Source organism: Oncorhynchus kisutch, linkage group LG5, assembly GCF_002021735.2.
Source record: "Oncorhynchus kisutch isolate 150728-3 linkage group LG5, Okis_V2, whole genome shotgun sequence".
NCBI lineage: Eukaryota > Metazoa > Chordata > Actinopteri > Salmoniformes > Salmonidae > Oncorhynchus > Oncorhynchus kisutch.
Window position 1 is genome coordinate 14,958,964 of NC_034178.2, and position 16,647 is coordinate 14,975,610.

General features: G+C 46.0%; 1 protein-coding gene across 2 annotated transcripts in view; it reads right to left on the minus strand.

Moving 5' to 3' along the window:
* The window catches only part of nrp2a (neuropilin 2a), a 79,315-nt gene extending 66,461 nt beyond the window's left edge, over nt 1-12,854 (minus strand). Inside the window, exons 1-2 of one of the 2 annotated variants that reach the window (XM_020482697.2) lie at nt 12,051-12,853; nt 3,719-3,890 (exon numbers count right to left, since the gene is read on the minus strand). In XM_020482697.2, the coding sequence (XP_020338286.2) occupies nt 3,719-3,890; nt 12,051-12,123 (245 nt within the window). In that variant the 5' untranslated portion in view covers nt 12,124-12,853. Of the gene's footprint in view, nt 1-3,718; nt 3,891-12,050 lie in introns of both variants that reach the window. The other variant, XM_031824563.1, reaches the window with a different exon arrangement.
* Between the last annotated feature and the right edge of the window lie 3,793 nt (nt 12,855-16,647).

Below are 16,647 nucleotides of genomic sequence, written 5' to 3' on the forward strand. Positions count from 1 at the left end.
GCCATTATTGCATTTTTTTCATCTTCACATCAATCAACTCTGGGCTTGGAGGTAAAAAGCCATTTGGCACCCTGCCTGAAATGAAAGTCTGAATCAAAGTGCCACCTCAGATATGTGAGGTCTGCATAACACAGGATATTTTATTGCTGCAGCAGTGATGGCCTGCGCGGTTGAAGCTCCTCGGAGCCTTTGACTCTTTGAACCCGGGGAAAGTGCTGGTTGGCCCGGGAGAGGGATTAATTCATCAGTATGTTGTGGGTTAGAAAGTAAGGCTGACCTTACGTGGGCCAACCAAACTCTTTCTTGAGTTCACATGCTCAGGGTCTCAGAGTAATGTACTCTCAGGAGAGACCATGGCACTGGCATATGGTATGTGCGTGCATCTGCGTGTGTATGAGGCGATGACATACAAAAGACATGGCTTACATAGAACTGTAATTGTCCACAGATTAAAGCGCTTGACAACTCTCGCAACTATATCACCTATTTACAATAAACACAGTCCATTTGTAATATTTACATTATATAAACAGTATATTCAGATTACCTTTAAATAATACCCTGACCAAGTCTCCTGCCCCTCCAGGGGTGTATTCACTAAGAACGAAACCGGCCCGAAACGAGGAGGGAAACTCCTGATTTCGTTTCAAAAATGTTTTCCGTTGCCACATTTTTTTTCTCTCGGTTTCCTACGGTGTGCACTAATGAACACAGCCCAGCATTACCGCTCCCTCACCTCAAACCAGACGAGGAAAACACCAAGTCTCCCTCCTGTCTCCTCAGTCAGACATACTGCTCTGCCTAATCACTCAGGAAGGAGGAAACAACACACAGCTGCACCACAAACACTAACTGGAAGCTATTTGAACCCCGTCTAAAGCGCTCTGTGGGAGGAGAGGGGGCGTGTTGGCCTGCCGGGCTGCACTTTGGCTTTCTCCACTTTGTTTTGTTGCTGTTTTGGACCGGAGGCACACATCTTCAACAAACTAAATCTGTGTGTGTGTGTGTGTCCAAATGGCACCCTATTCCCTATACAAGTGCTCTCTGGTCAAAACACCATTCAGGGAATAGGATGCGATTTGGGATGTAACCTACACAAAAAGACGAGAGCAGCCTCAGTGAGAAAAGGGAGTTACAGGTTGTTCTATGAATAAATAACATTGTTGATGTGTCTTTTCTACTGGGGCTGTAAAGTATATTCTTTTTTTCCCCTCTGAGGATGGTGAAGAGGATGCGGAATGGAGAGTGGTTGCCATGGGTTTCCCTGTCGATCACACGCACTCTCACAAACGCGTGTGCATGTGCAGGTATACGCGCGGATATAAGGACGCACACACACATACAGAGAAGCGTGTGCACGCACAAAGAAACACACACCCACAAATGCACACACACACAGCTGAGTGGAAGTGTGAGAGGGCAAAGGTTGAGCTAACACACAGTCCCCTCGGGCAAACCCCCCCCCCCCAAAAAAAACAATCCCCAAAAAAGTATAGCATTTCTGAGGAGGCGTTTCAACTTTTTCTTTATCCCTCTCTCTACCCCTGCTCTCTCTCTCTCTACCCCTGCTCTCTCTCTCTCTCTACCCCTGCTCTCTCTCTCTCTCTCTCTCTACCCCTGCTCTCTCCAACCCTGCTCTCTCCAACCCTGCTCTCTTCCCAGCTCTCTCTCTCTCTACCCCTGCTCTCTCTCTACCCCTGCTCTCTCCAACCCTGCTCTCTCTCTACCCCTGCTCTCTCCAACCCTGCTCTCTCTCTACCCCTGCTCTCTCTCTAAGCCCTCAATACAGTACCCACAAAGGACCTGAAATACTGCTTATCGACAGCGAGCACATTCATTTTATCTGTCTATCACAGAACTGCACATGCTATCTATGACTAGTGGGATTTTAATAGAGCATTACGTTACACAGGACCAGATAAGGACATCATCAAGGACAACAGCCACCCGAGCCACATAGAAATGGGAGTTATAGATCTCATTCTCATTGAAAGCAAGTCTAAGAAGCGGTAGATCAAATCAAATCAAATGTTATTTGTCACATGCGCCGAATACAACAGGTACAATAGACCTTACAGTGAAAAGCTTACTTACAAGCCCTCAACCAACAATGCAGTTTTAAGAAAATACCTACAAAAAAGTAAGAGATAAGAATAACAAATAATTAAAGAGCAGCAGTAAATAACAATAGCGGGGCTATATACAGGCGGTGCTGGTACAGAGTCAATGTCAATGTGCGGGGGCACCGGTGTCGAGGTAATTGAGGTAATATGTACATGTAGGTAGAGATATTAAAGTGACTATGCATAGATAATAACAGAGAGTAGCATTAGCATAGAAAAGGGTGGGGGGGAGTGTAGGAGTCTGATGGCTTGGGGGTAGAAGCTGTTTAGAAGCCTCTTGGACCTAGACTTGGTGCTCCGTTACCGCTTGCCGTGAGGGAGCAGAGAGAACAGTCTATGACTGGGGTGGCTGGAGTCTTTGACCATTTTTAGGGCCTTCCTCTGACACCGCCTGGTATATAGAGGTCCTGGATGGCAGGAAGCTTGGCGCCGGTGATGTACAGGGCGGTACGCACTACCCTCTGTGGTGCCTTGCGGTCGGAGGCCGAGCAGTTGCCATACCAGGCAGTGATGCAACCAGTCAGGATGCTCTCGATGGTGCCGCTGTAGAACCTTTTGAGGATCTTTTCAGTCTCCTGAGGGGGAATAGGTTTTGTCGTGCCATCTTCACAACTGTCTTGGTGTGCTTGGACCATGTTAGTTTATAGGTGATGTGGACGCCAAGGAAATTGAAGCTCTCAACCTGCTCCACTACAGCCCAGTCGATGAGAATGGGGGCGTGCTCGGTCCTCCCTTTCCTGTAGTCTACAATCATCCCCTTGATCAAGTTGAGGGAAAGGTTGTTGTCCTTGCACCATACAGTCAGGTCTCAGACCTCCTTCTTATAGGCTTTCTCATCGTTGTCGGTGATCAGGCCTAAAACTGTTGTGTCATCAGAAACCTTAATGATGGTGTTGGAGTCAAGCCTGGCCGTGCAGTCGTGAGTGAACAGGGAGTAAAGGAGGGGACTCGAGCACGCACCCCTGAGGGGCCCCCGTGTTAAGGAAAATATATTTCACAACGATTTAGAGAGTAGAATGACACTATACTTGCTTGTTTTTATCACGTAAACTGAAATTCAGCTAACTATTTGAATTTTTGCAACCAGGAAATGGCTGAGAAATGTCTTCATAGTGCATCTTTAAGAGAGCAGTAGGAGGCAAGGGGTTGAAGCCAGGCCAGAGCAGGATGACTGACTGCTATGAGGTCAGAGAGACAATAGAAAGGCATATGATTCATATTATACATCTATTTGAAAGAGGAAACTGACCAAGCATTGTCCCATCTAGCCTGTAATAAATAGCTGCACTGAACTCTCTCTCTCTCTCCCTCTCTTGTCTGTTTTCCTGTAGACTTCACAACATCATCCCGGTCTTTCTTTCAACCATTCTCTCCGTTCTTTCATCCACCATCCCTTTCTCACATGCTGTCACGGCCAAAATGGTAACTATGGCTACTGTTACAAATGTACAACCAGTTGAAGGCAGATCTGAAGTTAAAACCATCCCTGGTCAGTCTCCCTCCCCTCACTCCTTATCCCTCTACCATTTTGCTAGCCTAAGCATACCCAAAAGGCCTCCCTCTCTCCCTACAATCACCCCCCTCCTCTCTCTCACCTGCAGTCCAGTCTCTCCAGTTCAAAGTGGGGGTTGAAGTTGAGGACGATGCGCTGGGAGGGCTCCGGGGCCGTGATGACCCACTGGCAATTCTGGTGGGGCGGGTACTCCAGAGGGTAGCCCGGGGACGTGATGTACCCTGCGTCGCTGGCATCCAGGGTGTTCCCACACCCTGGATGTGAGAGAGAGAGAGAGAGAGAGAGAGAGAGAGAGAGAGATGGTTATTACACAGACTCAAAGCATCTGATTATCGATTCGAGAATTTGTCTTCTACTTCCATAGGGATGTGATTTGTAATAATATCTGCGTCAGAGATGCGTCGTGTTCACACTAAATCTACTATAGCAACAGAATAGACAACCACGCACACGTCCCCCTCCCGTACAGACAGACTAACCCCACACTATGGCTCTCATCTCTCCTCCGGGAGCATTCTTTAAATGTAATTTGTTGCTCTGGCGAGGCAATCTGCAAACATTCGAACACATTCCCTTGATCCTATCGGCTCTCTCCCAGGAACAATAGCCTGCCAATAGCATCGCTCGGCTGGCCCAGACAGGAAGTGACAGCAGACCACCTGTCTAGGGGTACAAGGGTTCACCCCGATTCTGTAATGAGAAGCCGGAGTAACAAAGCCTTCATTTTAGCCGTACGCCCACGCCTCGCTCGCCGTTCCCTATCGCACACCAACACGCAAAGCGCACACACCAACACATCGGCGGACAATACAGTGAGGCCCCTCATCAGTCATTTTACTGCAGTATATGATTTCCCAGTCATTATTATTCTAAACGGAAGGCCAGATTGGGAAGACAAAAACGTCTCTCCACAATGTTCACCATGACAACGACGCTAGGGGCGGTTAACTCTTTCCGCGCTGACAAGAGGCTGCGTTCCCGATTCTTCACCCTTCATCCCGAAGTGATGCCCTCGTTTACTCTCCCTCGTGCATTTGGTGCAAGCATAGCCGGAGGGTGTTTCCACCATTATCCCTACACCAGTTCGTTCCCTTTAAATCCATGAGGGGGAGTGCACAGGTGTTCACATCGGGAGAAGGGTGGAGAATCGGGAACACAGCCTGACCATCGGAAAAGGAAGACTGAGTGTGAATGTTTTATCTATTGAACCTTTATTTAACTAGGCAAGTCAGTTAAGAACAAATTCTTATTTACAATGACGGCCGACACCGGCCATACCTGGACGACGCTGGGCCTATTGTGCGCCGCACTATGGGACTCCCAATCACGTCCGGTTGTGATATAGCCTGGATTCGAACCAGGGTGTCTGTAGTGACGCCTCAAGCACTGAGATGCAGGGCCTTAGACCGCTGCGCCGCTCGGGAAGCCCAATGAATACGAGGATATTGTCAAAGAAAATGGCGAGGACTCAATGCTCCGTTTCATCTGCTTCACCCATTGCGAGTTATGTGAGCACTTCATCAAAGAAAGCGGGGAGAAAAGATTGGAGGGTTGAAATATAATAGGCTATTCAAGTGTTGACATTTTCAAGACTCTTTGTGTTCTATAAAGGCGCACTTAGGATTTGGTGACATTTGATATAATAGCGAAACCCTACCATCTTTACTTGGATAGAAACTCGCACAAACGTACATCTACACACACGTGCACACACACACACACACAATATCCCCACACGCCAGTCCAGTCCATCACTCAATACTGCAGCCAAAGCTAAATAGAAAGACAACCAATAAGAAAAGAGTCTCTCTATTTCCTCTGGAGGATTCAGACAGGCAGGACTGTAGTCTGCACATGTTCTTCTCTCCCCACCTCCATGTCTGCGTCTGAAATGGCACCCTCATCCCCAATTTAGTGCACTACTTTTGACCAGAGCCCGTAGGGAATCCCCATAGGGTTCTGATCAAAAGTAGCGCACGATATACGTTTCCCTGGTGACAAAGGTCCGGATGGATAATGTCATTTATCAGCATAGCAACAACCCCCGAACCTCGCAACCCACGCGACCCCAAAGTGTTCTCGCACCTCTTGTTGGCTGAGAAAACGTTGGCGTTTTTAAGTTCATTTCCTGCAATTCCTGCATTCTTCCATGTGTTGTGGGTTTATATGACACCATGGGGTCCAATCACAACCTTTCTACATTGTTGACTAATAGTGAAGACATCCGAATTATGAAGCAACACATAGGGAATCATGTAGTAACCAAAAAAGTGTCAAACACATCAAAATATATTTTATATTTGAGATTCTTCAAAGTAGCCACCATTCGCCTTAAAGACGGCTTTATGCCACATTCTTGGCATTCTCACAACCAGCTTCATGAGTTAGTCATTTCTTTCCTTCTTAACGCGTTTCAGCCAATCAGTTGTGTTGTGACAAGGTAGGGGTGGTATTCAGAAGATAGCCCTATTTGGTAAAAGACCAAGTCCATATTATGGCAAGAACAGCTCAAATAAGCAAAGAGAAACGACAGTCCATCATTACTTTAAGACATAAAGGTCAGTCAATGCAGAACATTTCAAGAACTTTGACATTTTCTTCAAGTGCAATCGCAAAAACCATCAAGTGCCTATCTATGATGAAACTGGCTCTCATGAGGACCGCCACAGGAAAGGAAGACCCAGAGTTACCTCTGCTGCAGCTGCAATGTATAAGTTCATTAGAGTTAACTGCACCTCAGATTGGATCCCAAATAAATGCTTCAGAGTTCAAGTAACAGACACATCTCAACATCAACTGTTCAGAGGAGACTGAGTGAGTCAAGCCTTCATGGTCAGACTGCTGCAAATAAACCACTCCTATAGGACACCAATAATAAGACGAGACTTGCTTCGAGCAATGGACATTAGACCGGTGGAAATCTGTCCTTTGGTCTGATCCAAATTGGAAATTTTGGGTACCAACCGCCGTGTCTTTGTGAGATGCAAAGTATGTGAACAGATGATCTCTGCATGTGTGAAGCATGGAGGAGGAGGTGTGATGTTGTAGGGGAGCTTTGCTGGTGACACTGTCTGTGATTTATTTAGAATTCAAGAATGCTGTTTTAACCAGCATGGCTAAAACAGCATTCTGCAGCGATACGCCATCCAGTCTGGTTTGCGCTTAGTGGGACTATAATTTGTTTTTCAACAGGACAATGACCAAACACACCTCCAGGCTGTGTAAGGGCTATTTGACCAAGAAGGAGAGTGATGGAGTGCTGCATCAGATGACCTGGCTTCCACAATCACCCGACCTCAACCCAAATGAGATGGTTTGGGATGAGTTGGACCGCAGAGTGAATGAAAAGGAGCCAGAAAGTGCTCAGCATATGCGGGAACTCCTTCAAGACTGTTGGAAAAGCATTCCAGGTGAAGTATAACTATTATTATTGACAACGTAGAAAATAGTAAAAATAAAGAAAAACTCTTGAATGAGTAGATGTGTCCAAACTTTTGACTGTTACTGAGTGTATATATACATATTTATTTATTTATTTTGTATTTTTTCCTGGACCCGCAGTCCGTATTGACCCCGTTCTGGTTCCGGTCCGCGGTCTGCCAGTTGAGTATGGGGGACATAGGGAATAGGGTGCCATTCAGGATGCACCCCATGTATTCTCCAAAAGGCGTGCGGGGCTGTCAGTAGTACCGCCAGGGGAAGATTAAGCCATTTGGGAGAAATCCTGCAGCCTCTGCACTTTTCTGCTCCCCGAGCTGAGCAGACCATTCATGTGCAGCTAAGGAGGGAGGGCGACGAGGACGGGGAGGGGTGGGGGGGTGGAGAGAGGGACGCCAGCAGGGAGAAAGGCAGGTAAAAGAGGGATAGATGAAGGGGATGAGGATGATGAGGGGGGCTGAGGGAGAGGTATGAAGGGAGAGATAATAAGAGGGATTGAGAAAGAGAGGGGTAGACGGAATGGAGAGCGGCAGAGGAAGGTTGTGAGACGGATACGGATTAAGACAGAGAAGGGAAGGAGGTGATTGAAGGGGAGGAAGAAAGACAGTGTGAGGAGGAGGGGGAGAGAGCGAGAGAGAGAGAGAGAGAGAGAGAGAGAGAGAGAGAAAGCCTGACGAAGCTCATTAAGACATGACCATCCCTGTGGGGACTGACCCTGGAGGAGCTGATGGGCTGTCAGTAGGATATACAGTACATGCTGGGGAGAGGTGTGTGTGTGTGTGGGGGGGGGGGTCGTCCTCTGTTCGGGTGGAGAATGTTTGTGTTTTTATGAATATACGGTGTGCTTTTCAGGGCACTATGTCTTATAGGTACATGTGTGTTTGTGTGATAAGGAGGGAGGATGAGGTAGAGAGGTAGCCTCATGAATGATTGTGTCTGTGATGGCTCAGGACTCCATCTATTCTCCACACACAACACTGCACACACATACCATAGGGACCCCAACATACATGACCAATGTTGACATACAGTATATAACATTATTGTAGCAATAAGAGGTGAGGGCATGTGTGGGTCTACAGATAATGGCGTGTATGTGCATCTGTGGGAGTGTGTGTGTGCGTGAATTTGGCTGCAAGCAAAATTTGTGCGTTCACGTCTTCAAATCTACTGTACAAGTCTCCGTCTATATATACAGTATCTGCATATGACTGCATATCTCTGTGTGTGTGTATGTGTGTGCACCAATTTCCATCAGCGGTATTATCCGCGTACTGTGGCGTCACACTTTGTGATAAACTGCAAATGTGTGGAAGGGCCATTATAAATCTTGACATAATTTGCTCTTTTTCTCTCTTTCCCCCTTTCTCTCTCTCTCTCTCCCCAACCTTAATTAAAAAGTGCTATCGCTTCGAGAGAGGGAATCAGGGGGACAGAGAGAGGAGGAGGATAGGCACTATTCGCTCATCCATTCATCCCTGCACGGGGGCTGTCTCCACGACTGTTTTTAATCGAACCCCTCCACACAAGACTGGACAGAGGGAGGGGGGGGGGGGAGGGAGGGACTTTTGACTATCAAAGCTCTTTACTTTAATCATTAGACACCGACCATAAGGCCCTACCTACCTTTCGATAATATTAAAGTGTCCTGTATGGCTCAGTTGGTAGAGCATCGCACTTACAATGTTGGATATCACAGACTTTAATTCCGTTGTGGCCACCCATACAAAATTGTATGCACACACTAAGTCGCTCTGGATAAAGACATCTGCTAAATGGCATATTATAATTTATATTACTATTATATTAAGGATTAAGAGAAAAAGAAATGTAACCATCCTAAATGAATATGAGAATGAAATCGTAGTTATAACATAGCCACTCAAGTGTGCAACATTCAGACTGCAGTTCCAATATGAACAACACAGATTTGGGACCCGCTGATTCAGAGGGGTTGGGTTAAATGCGGAAGACACATTTCAGTTGAATGCATTCGGTTGTACAACTGACTCGGTATCCCCCTTGACCTTTCATTTCCCTAATTCGCCAATAGCAAGCTAGGCTAAAGCTTCCTCTCTCTCTCTCCTGAGTTAGAGCACCCATGCATGTCTCTTCATAAGAGGCTAAGTGGTTTTGGCTAATCAACTAAATGCATTGGGGGTGGGTATAGCGATCAATTAATCAATGGATCAATTGACCACAAGCAGATGGTTGTGTTTTGCCGGGTTTTGGTTTGCTAGAATACGGCTGTCCAGATAAATAACCTGTGTGTGAGTGCGTGCACACACACTAAGCAGCAGACCAAGGGGCCACCAGCTAGCCGACAGGTGTATTATTTATGGTGGCCTTGTTTTTAATTTCACCCTAGTCGCCTCGTTCCAGGGGGTTGGCGTGTCCCCCCCCCCCCAGCCCTTCTCTCCTGGACAAGGTATTGAACCACGGTCCCTTTGTTTTTCAGCTCTTGAATGCTAATAACTACAGTCCTGACCTTGTTTCTCCGCTGCCCACGTGTTATAGGAGTCTGGGGCAGATTAAAAAAGATGCTGGGGGGAGAGAGTGAGAAGGATGGGGGTGAGAAAGATGGGGGGGGGGGGGGGGAGTGAAGCGGGGGAGACAAGAGACAGAAGCGAACGAGGGGGAGAAAGAGAGAGAAGCAAGCAGAGAGAATAGAGATAGAGAGAGATAAAAAAAATAGAGAGAGAGAGATAAAATAGAGAGAGAGAGATAAAATAGAGAGAGGTAAAATGGAGAGAGAGAAAATGGAGAGAGAGAGAGAGAGACAGAGAGAGAGAAAGAAAACATAGCTTTTCATTCATCTGCATCATGACAGATAGAAAGGGAAACACACAGAGGCGGTGAAGACACACTGTATGTTCACATCTATGAGTTCATTACGAGATCATTATGAGGAATGACTTGATCATATTAACACAATCATGAGTCACACTGTTGTGGTTACAATAGGTGCATCCCAAATGTCACCCAATTCCCTATTGTAGTGCATTACTTCTGACCAGAGCTCATTCCCTCCTTTAGGCCCTATGGGCTCTGGTCAAAAGGAGTGCACTAAATACAGAATAGGGTGCGATAAGGGACAAAGATGCAGACTTAAAAATAGAGTCTCTCCACTGTTAGATACATGGTCCCCCTTCAGCTCTCTGACACCCGGAGTAGTGTTCCTTTTCGCACGCCCAACATCATCAGTTCCCCTTCCCGCCCTCTGCCCTTATGACTCTGTGACCCTGCTGTTATCTGCTGTGTGGTACTCAACCCCCTCCTGTCAAATTCTGTACCCTTCCTTCTCATCTCTGTTTAGCTCGTGCTCTCTCTCTCTCTCTCTCTCTCTCTGGTGTTTGTCCGGGAAAACATGCTCTTGTTCTGCACAACATCTTTGTCCCTCTCTCTCTCACAACCTCCCTGTCTTTCCTACATCTCCTCTCTCTCTCTCATGCTGCTGTGTGTATGTTACAAGCTGTGCTGTTTTGAGGAGGAGAGGAGAAGGCTGGAACAGTGAGTGCTTTGGCAGGCTGAGGTATCTGAGCAAGTTGGGGGAGAGCTGCCAAGGGCCCACATCTGTCTTTGATCAACGGGCACACAGGCAGCCAGCACTGCAAACAGGCCATATTGAATCTCTCTTAAGGCAGGTACCAACCCATTCACACACATGCACACTTGAATGCATACAAACATGAATCACACACACCACACACTTTGGAGCACATTCTAAGGAACAACCATAGGACTAGCCCTGTAAACCAGCCAGGGAGGAGACACTGAGTAGGGTACAGAGCAGAAGGGGAGTGAGAAACCAGACCGGGTTTTAAAGCTCAGGAGAGCTCTATATCGGAAGTCGGAACTTGCGCAAGATTCCAAAACTACAACCAAAAAACAACAACTCTTGTGCATTAATTATGGATACAACTACTGCGACTTAAGAAGCAAGCCAGCGAGCTTAAAAATCATCACGATTCCCTGAATGGAATGGAAGGTGGCCTTTTTGTCCAAATGTGCATTCTGGTTTTAATGTTGCGGCGCGAGTGGAGAACTGATTGTGTGGCGCCGCCTCGAGTTTCCGAGGGAAAAGCGCGATTGAGGCACAAACCATCACCATGATTGCAAAACTAGGCTCTTGAGATAATGAGCGAGTTGTTGTTGGTGTTCTTGTTGATGCTAATGATGATGATGATGGTTAGTCTAACTAATATTCTTGTCATTATCCACTAATAGCAAAATACCACTTCGAGGCGCATTATTCTGGATAGGCAATGGATTATGTTATGTCTACAGACGCGTTTAGAGTTTATCATTAATTCATGAACTCAACCAAGAAACACAACAAAAATAAAGTATGTCCGTTTTTTTCCCTTAAAAAAAGAATAATCTATAATTATGGAATTGTCACCCTACAAAGCAGAGTCATTGGGCTATTATAGGCTAATGTATGTAGGGTTATTCCTATTTTATTCCTGTGGTCATACAATTACAAAACCTGACTAATATGAACGGCAGTGGTACTTTTTAACATGCTATAGCAACTTCTATATGCTCTACATGCTATAACGGCTTCATCTTTCAAGGTTGAGAGAACATTTTGTGGGAATGATCAGTGCGCCTACACTACACATGATAGCCTACTGGTTATCAGACAGTGTATATCTATCTACTGGTTATCAGATCATGTATATCTGATGCCATTCGCGGTCTATGTGTTGACATTCCTGACTTGAAACAGATGGAGATCACGCTTTTAAAACCAAACGAGTTTTTCCCAACGCAGAGAAAAACAAGCTACCTGTCAGTCTCCAAGACGCAGGCCTATTTTTTTTTTAACTATGAGGTTTCCGTTTTTTTTTCATAGTTTAAAGCAAACTCGGAATTTAAATCACCCATAAAGTGTAGCGTCGGGTACATTCGGACACGTTTCTTGACAGCCCATGCGTTCCTGAGAACTGACCAACAACTGACCGTAAACTTACCTTGGTCTCCACCGACTCCCGGTGTTAGACACATTGCAAGTACAAATCCAAACAGCGACGATAGCATATCCATTTTGGCAATGTTCAATGTCTTGTTGTTTTTAAAGGTAACCTCCCGGGATCAAATTAGTTGTCCATCAAGAAAACACACACCCTTTTTTTTTTGCTGAAAATGTAGAGACAAATGTTATTGCTCCACGTAGCCTATTTTACCCAATCAAGCAAACGAATAATGTTTGTTCCAAGTGCACTTAATTTAATAAAAATAGACTGAAGACAGCGGTGAAAAGCTTTCCCTCCGAAGTAGGCATATAGGCTACTTGAAAGACACACTTCATAACTCTCATCTTGTCGTCGTCATGACTGAGTTATTGAGCCTCGTCGAGCAAAGTGGATGAAATTAATTCCTCTTGATTCCCTAGTTCCATACAGAGCATGTCCACTGATATGGAACCTCCGGGCTATTTCCTACAGGGTCTGATAAGCGGCTCTGAGTCTACCTCCAAATACGATTGAAGCGCTTGCCTTTCTCCCCGTCTCTCTCTGCTCACATGGATTCAAGGACTGCGGTCATTTACGACCACTGAGACACAGCTGCCTGAACTATCAACCCGACAAAAATAAGTCTTCGCATTTCGGACAAGAATGGAGCGCAAATCATGAGAACTGTGACACACATGAATACACTATCTTCCGAAGGAGAATTCATTCCATCTCTGGCACCACTCATCTAGTGTTTTTGTCTGGAGAGGAGTGTCTCTGCGCTCCGGCTGCATGTGTGTATGTGAGTGAGTGAGAGTGTAATAGCACTTTTGAACAGAGCAGCTATCGCATTACAGTCAGAGCCTCGGCTCCGCCTCCGGTTGGTCGTTGATCATAGAGGGGTACGCGAACACTCGTAAAACACACACAAGCGCGCGGGCACACACGCACACACACTTCACGTGATGCCAATAGATAAGGGTTCCACAGATAACGCACACACTATCAACTCAGGCTCGGGAGCATTTCCACAGGCTATTTTCACGAGAAGAACCAAAGAAACCAAAGACAAAAAGGGGAATAAGTGCGGGGGATAGAGGGAGGAGAGTAGTACATGCATAAGGTCTCCTGAGTGGCGCAGTGGTCGAATACACTGCATCTCAGTGCAAGAGGCGTCACTACAGTCCCTGGTTCGAATCCAGGTTGTATCACATCCGGCTGTGTTTGTGAGTCCCATAGGGCGGAGTACAATTGGCTGCCATTGTAAATAATAATTTGTTCTTTTAACAGACTTGCCTAGGTCAATTATATATTTTTAGTCAACAATGTATCATACAGTGGCATACAGTGTGTGTGTGTGTGTATGCGAATGAGTGTGAGTGAGTGTGTGCTCTCCTCTATACAGTGGCTCTCACCCCATTACCACAGCACACATCAAACAGTGGTTTGAGGCTTAACAGTGCATCCCAAATGGCACCCTATTCCCTATGTAATAGGACCCTGGTCAAAAGTAGTGCACTACATTGGGAATATGGTGCCATTTGGGACACTTTCAAAGTCATATGTTCTTGCTGCCTCGTGGAGGGAACCCACCCAGCCCGGCACAAAACAGCCCTACAATCAGGCTGCCTAAATACAGCCACACTGGCTTTAATAACACACTGCCTGGCCCAAAATACTCTGCTGCCTGAGAAATGCCTCTATGGACGAGCCCAGGCAGATTCCCATTGCTTACACTACATGAGAGGGTAGCTCTGGTCCAAGGCAAGGTACTGGAAGGCTCAACATTAGCAAGCTGCACCAACGCCCTGGACCAGAGCAAATTGAAAAGGGACGTGTCACATTAGCCTGGTCCCAGATCGGTCGGTGCTGTCTTGACCAACGACCACATCTGTTACCAGGCTAATATTAGCTATATTATATGAGAGAATACTGTTTATTAGCATTGATGACACTTTGTTCATTCTTTCGAGTCTAAGATGTTGGGGGAGGGAGGGTGGTGCTAAACTGTTTTAAGAAGGTCATACTATGGATCATTTAGATATTTGATTTGGAATTTTAGGACTCCTTTAGGTGTCACAAAAAAACATATGTAAAACAAAATATTAATAAAATATTGATTTTGGCCTTTACACTAAAGCCCAGAAACGCATTGAATAACACATTCATCAATGGCAAAAAGGACACTCAAAAATGTATAATCAGAAACAAAGTGTCTGTCCTAAATCTAAGAGATATAAAATGACTCAGGATTTATAAATATAATTTATATATACACCGTACTAGTCCAAAGTTTGGACACACCTACTCATTCAAGGGTTTGTAATTATTTTGATGACAGCTTTGCCCACACTTGGTATTCTCTCAACCAGATTCACTAGGAATGCTTTTCCAACAATCAACATATGCTGAGCACTTGTTGGCTGCTTTTCCTTCACTCCGCAGTCCAACTCATCCCAAACCATCTCAATTGGCTTGAGGCCAGGTGACTGTGGATGGAATGTCAACTGATGCAGCCCTCCATCACTCTCCTTCTTGGTCAAATAGCCCTTACACAGCCTGGAGGTGTGGCATTGTCCTGTTGAAAAACAAATGATAGTCCCACTAATCACACCTCCTCCATGCTTCATGGTGGGAACCACACACGCAGAGATAATCCGTGCACCTACTCTGCGTCTCACAACGACACGGTGGTTGGAACCAAAAATCTAAAATTTGGACTCATCAGACCAAAAGACAGATTTCCACTGGTCTAATGTCCATTGCTCGTGTTTCTTGGCCCAAACAAGTCTCTAATTATTATTGGTGCCCTTTAGTAGTGGTTTCTTTGCAGCAATTCAACCATGAAAGCCTGATTCATGCAGTCTCCTCTGAACAGTTGATGTTGAGATGTGTCTGTTACTTGAACTCTGTGAAGCATTTATTTGGACTGAAGTTTCTGAGGCTGGTAACTCTAAGAACTTATCTTCTGCAGCAGAGGTAACTCTTGGACTTCTTTTCAAATCAAATCAAATTTTATTGGTCACATACACATGGTTAGCAGGTGTTAATGCGAGTTTAGTGAAATGATGATGCAGCCCAACAGGATGCTCTCAATTGTGCATGTGTAAAAGTTTGTGAAGGTTTTAGTTGACAAGCCACATTTCTTCAGCCTCCTGAGGTTGAAGAGGCGCTTTTGCCCCTTCTCCCTCACACTGTCTGTGTGGAACCATTTCAGTTTGTCCATGATGTGTACGCCGAGGAACTTAAAACTTTCCACCTTCTTCACTGCTGTGCTCCCGCTGCTGTTTCCTGAAGTCCACGATCATCTCCTTGGTTTGTTGACATTGAGTGAGAGGTTGTTTTCCTGACACCACACTCCGAGTGCCCTCACCTCCTCCCTGTAGGCTGTCTCGTCATTGTTGGTAATCAAACCCACTACTGTTGTGTCGTCTGCAAACTTGATGATTGAGTTGGAGGCGTGCATGGCCACGCAGTCATGGGTGGTCAGGGAGTGCAGGAGAGGGCTGAGAATGCACCCTTGTGGGGGCCCCAGTATTGAGGATCAGCGAAGTGGAGATGTTGTTTCCTAAATTCACTACCTGGGAGCAGCCCGTCAGGAAGTCCAGGACCCAGTTGCACAGGGCGGGGTTGAGACCCAGGGCCTCAAGCTTGTTGATGAGCTTGGAGTGTAGCATGGTGTTGAATGCTGAGATGGAGTCGATGAACAGCATTCTTACATAGGTATGTTCAAATGGGATAGGGCAGTGTGCAGTGTGATGCCAATTGCATCGTCCTTGGACCTATTGGGGCAATATGCAAATTGAAGTGGGTTTAGGGTGGCAGGCAAGGTGGAGGTGATGTGATCCTTGACTAATCTCTCAAAGCACTTCATGTTGACAGAAGTGAGTGCTACGGGCGATAGTCATTTAATTCAGCTATCTTTGCCTTCTTGGGTACAGGAACAATGGTGGCCGTCTTGAAGCATGTGGGAACTGCAAACTGGGATAGGGAGCGATTGAATATGTCCATAAACACACAAGCCAGCTGGTCTGCGCATGCTCTGAGGAAGTGGCTATGGATGCCTTGCGAGGGTTAACATGTTTAAATGTCTTACTCACATCAGCCACTGAGAAGGAGAGGGGTGGCCCGCAGTCCTTGGTAGCGGGCCACGTCAGTGGCACTGTATTATCCTCAAAGCGGGCAAAGAAGGTGTTTAGTTAGTCTGGAATCAAGACGTTGGTGTCTTTGACGTGGCTGGTTTTTTTTGTAGTCCGTAATTGCCTGTAGACCCTGCCACATACGTCTCATGTCTGAGCCGTTGAATTGCAACTCCACTTTGTTCCTATACCAACATTTCGCTTGTTTGATTGCCTTGCGGATGGAATAACTACACTGTTAATATTCGGCAATATTCCCAGTCATCTTTCCTTGGTTAAATGCAGTGGTTTGCGCTTTCAGTTTTGCGCGAATGCTGGCCATCTATCCACGGTTTCTGGATTTAATAGTCACAGTAGGTACAACATCTCCAACACACTTCCTTAAAAACTCACTCACTGAATCAGTGTATAAATCAATATTATTCTCTGAGGCTGCCCGGAACATTTCCCAGTCGGCTTGATCAAAACAATCTTGA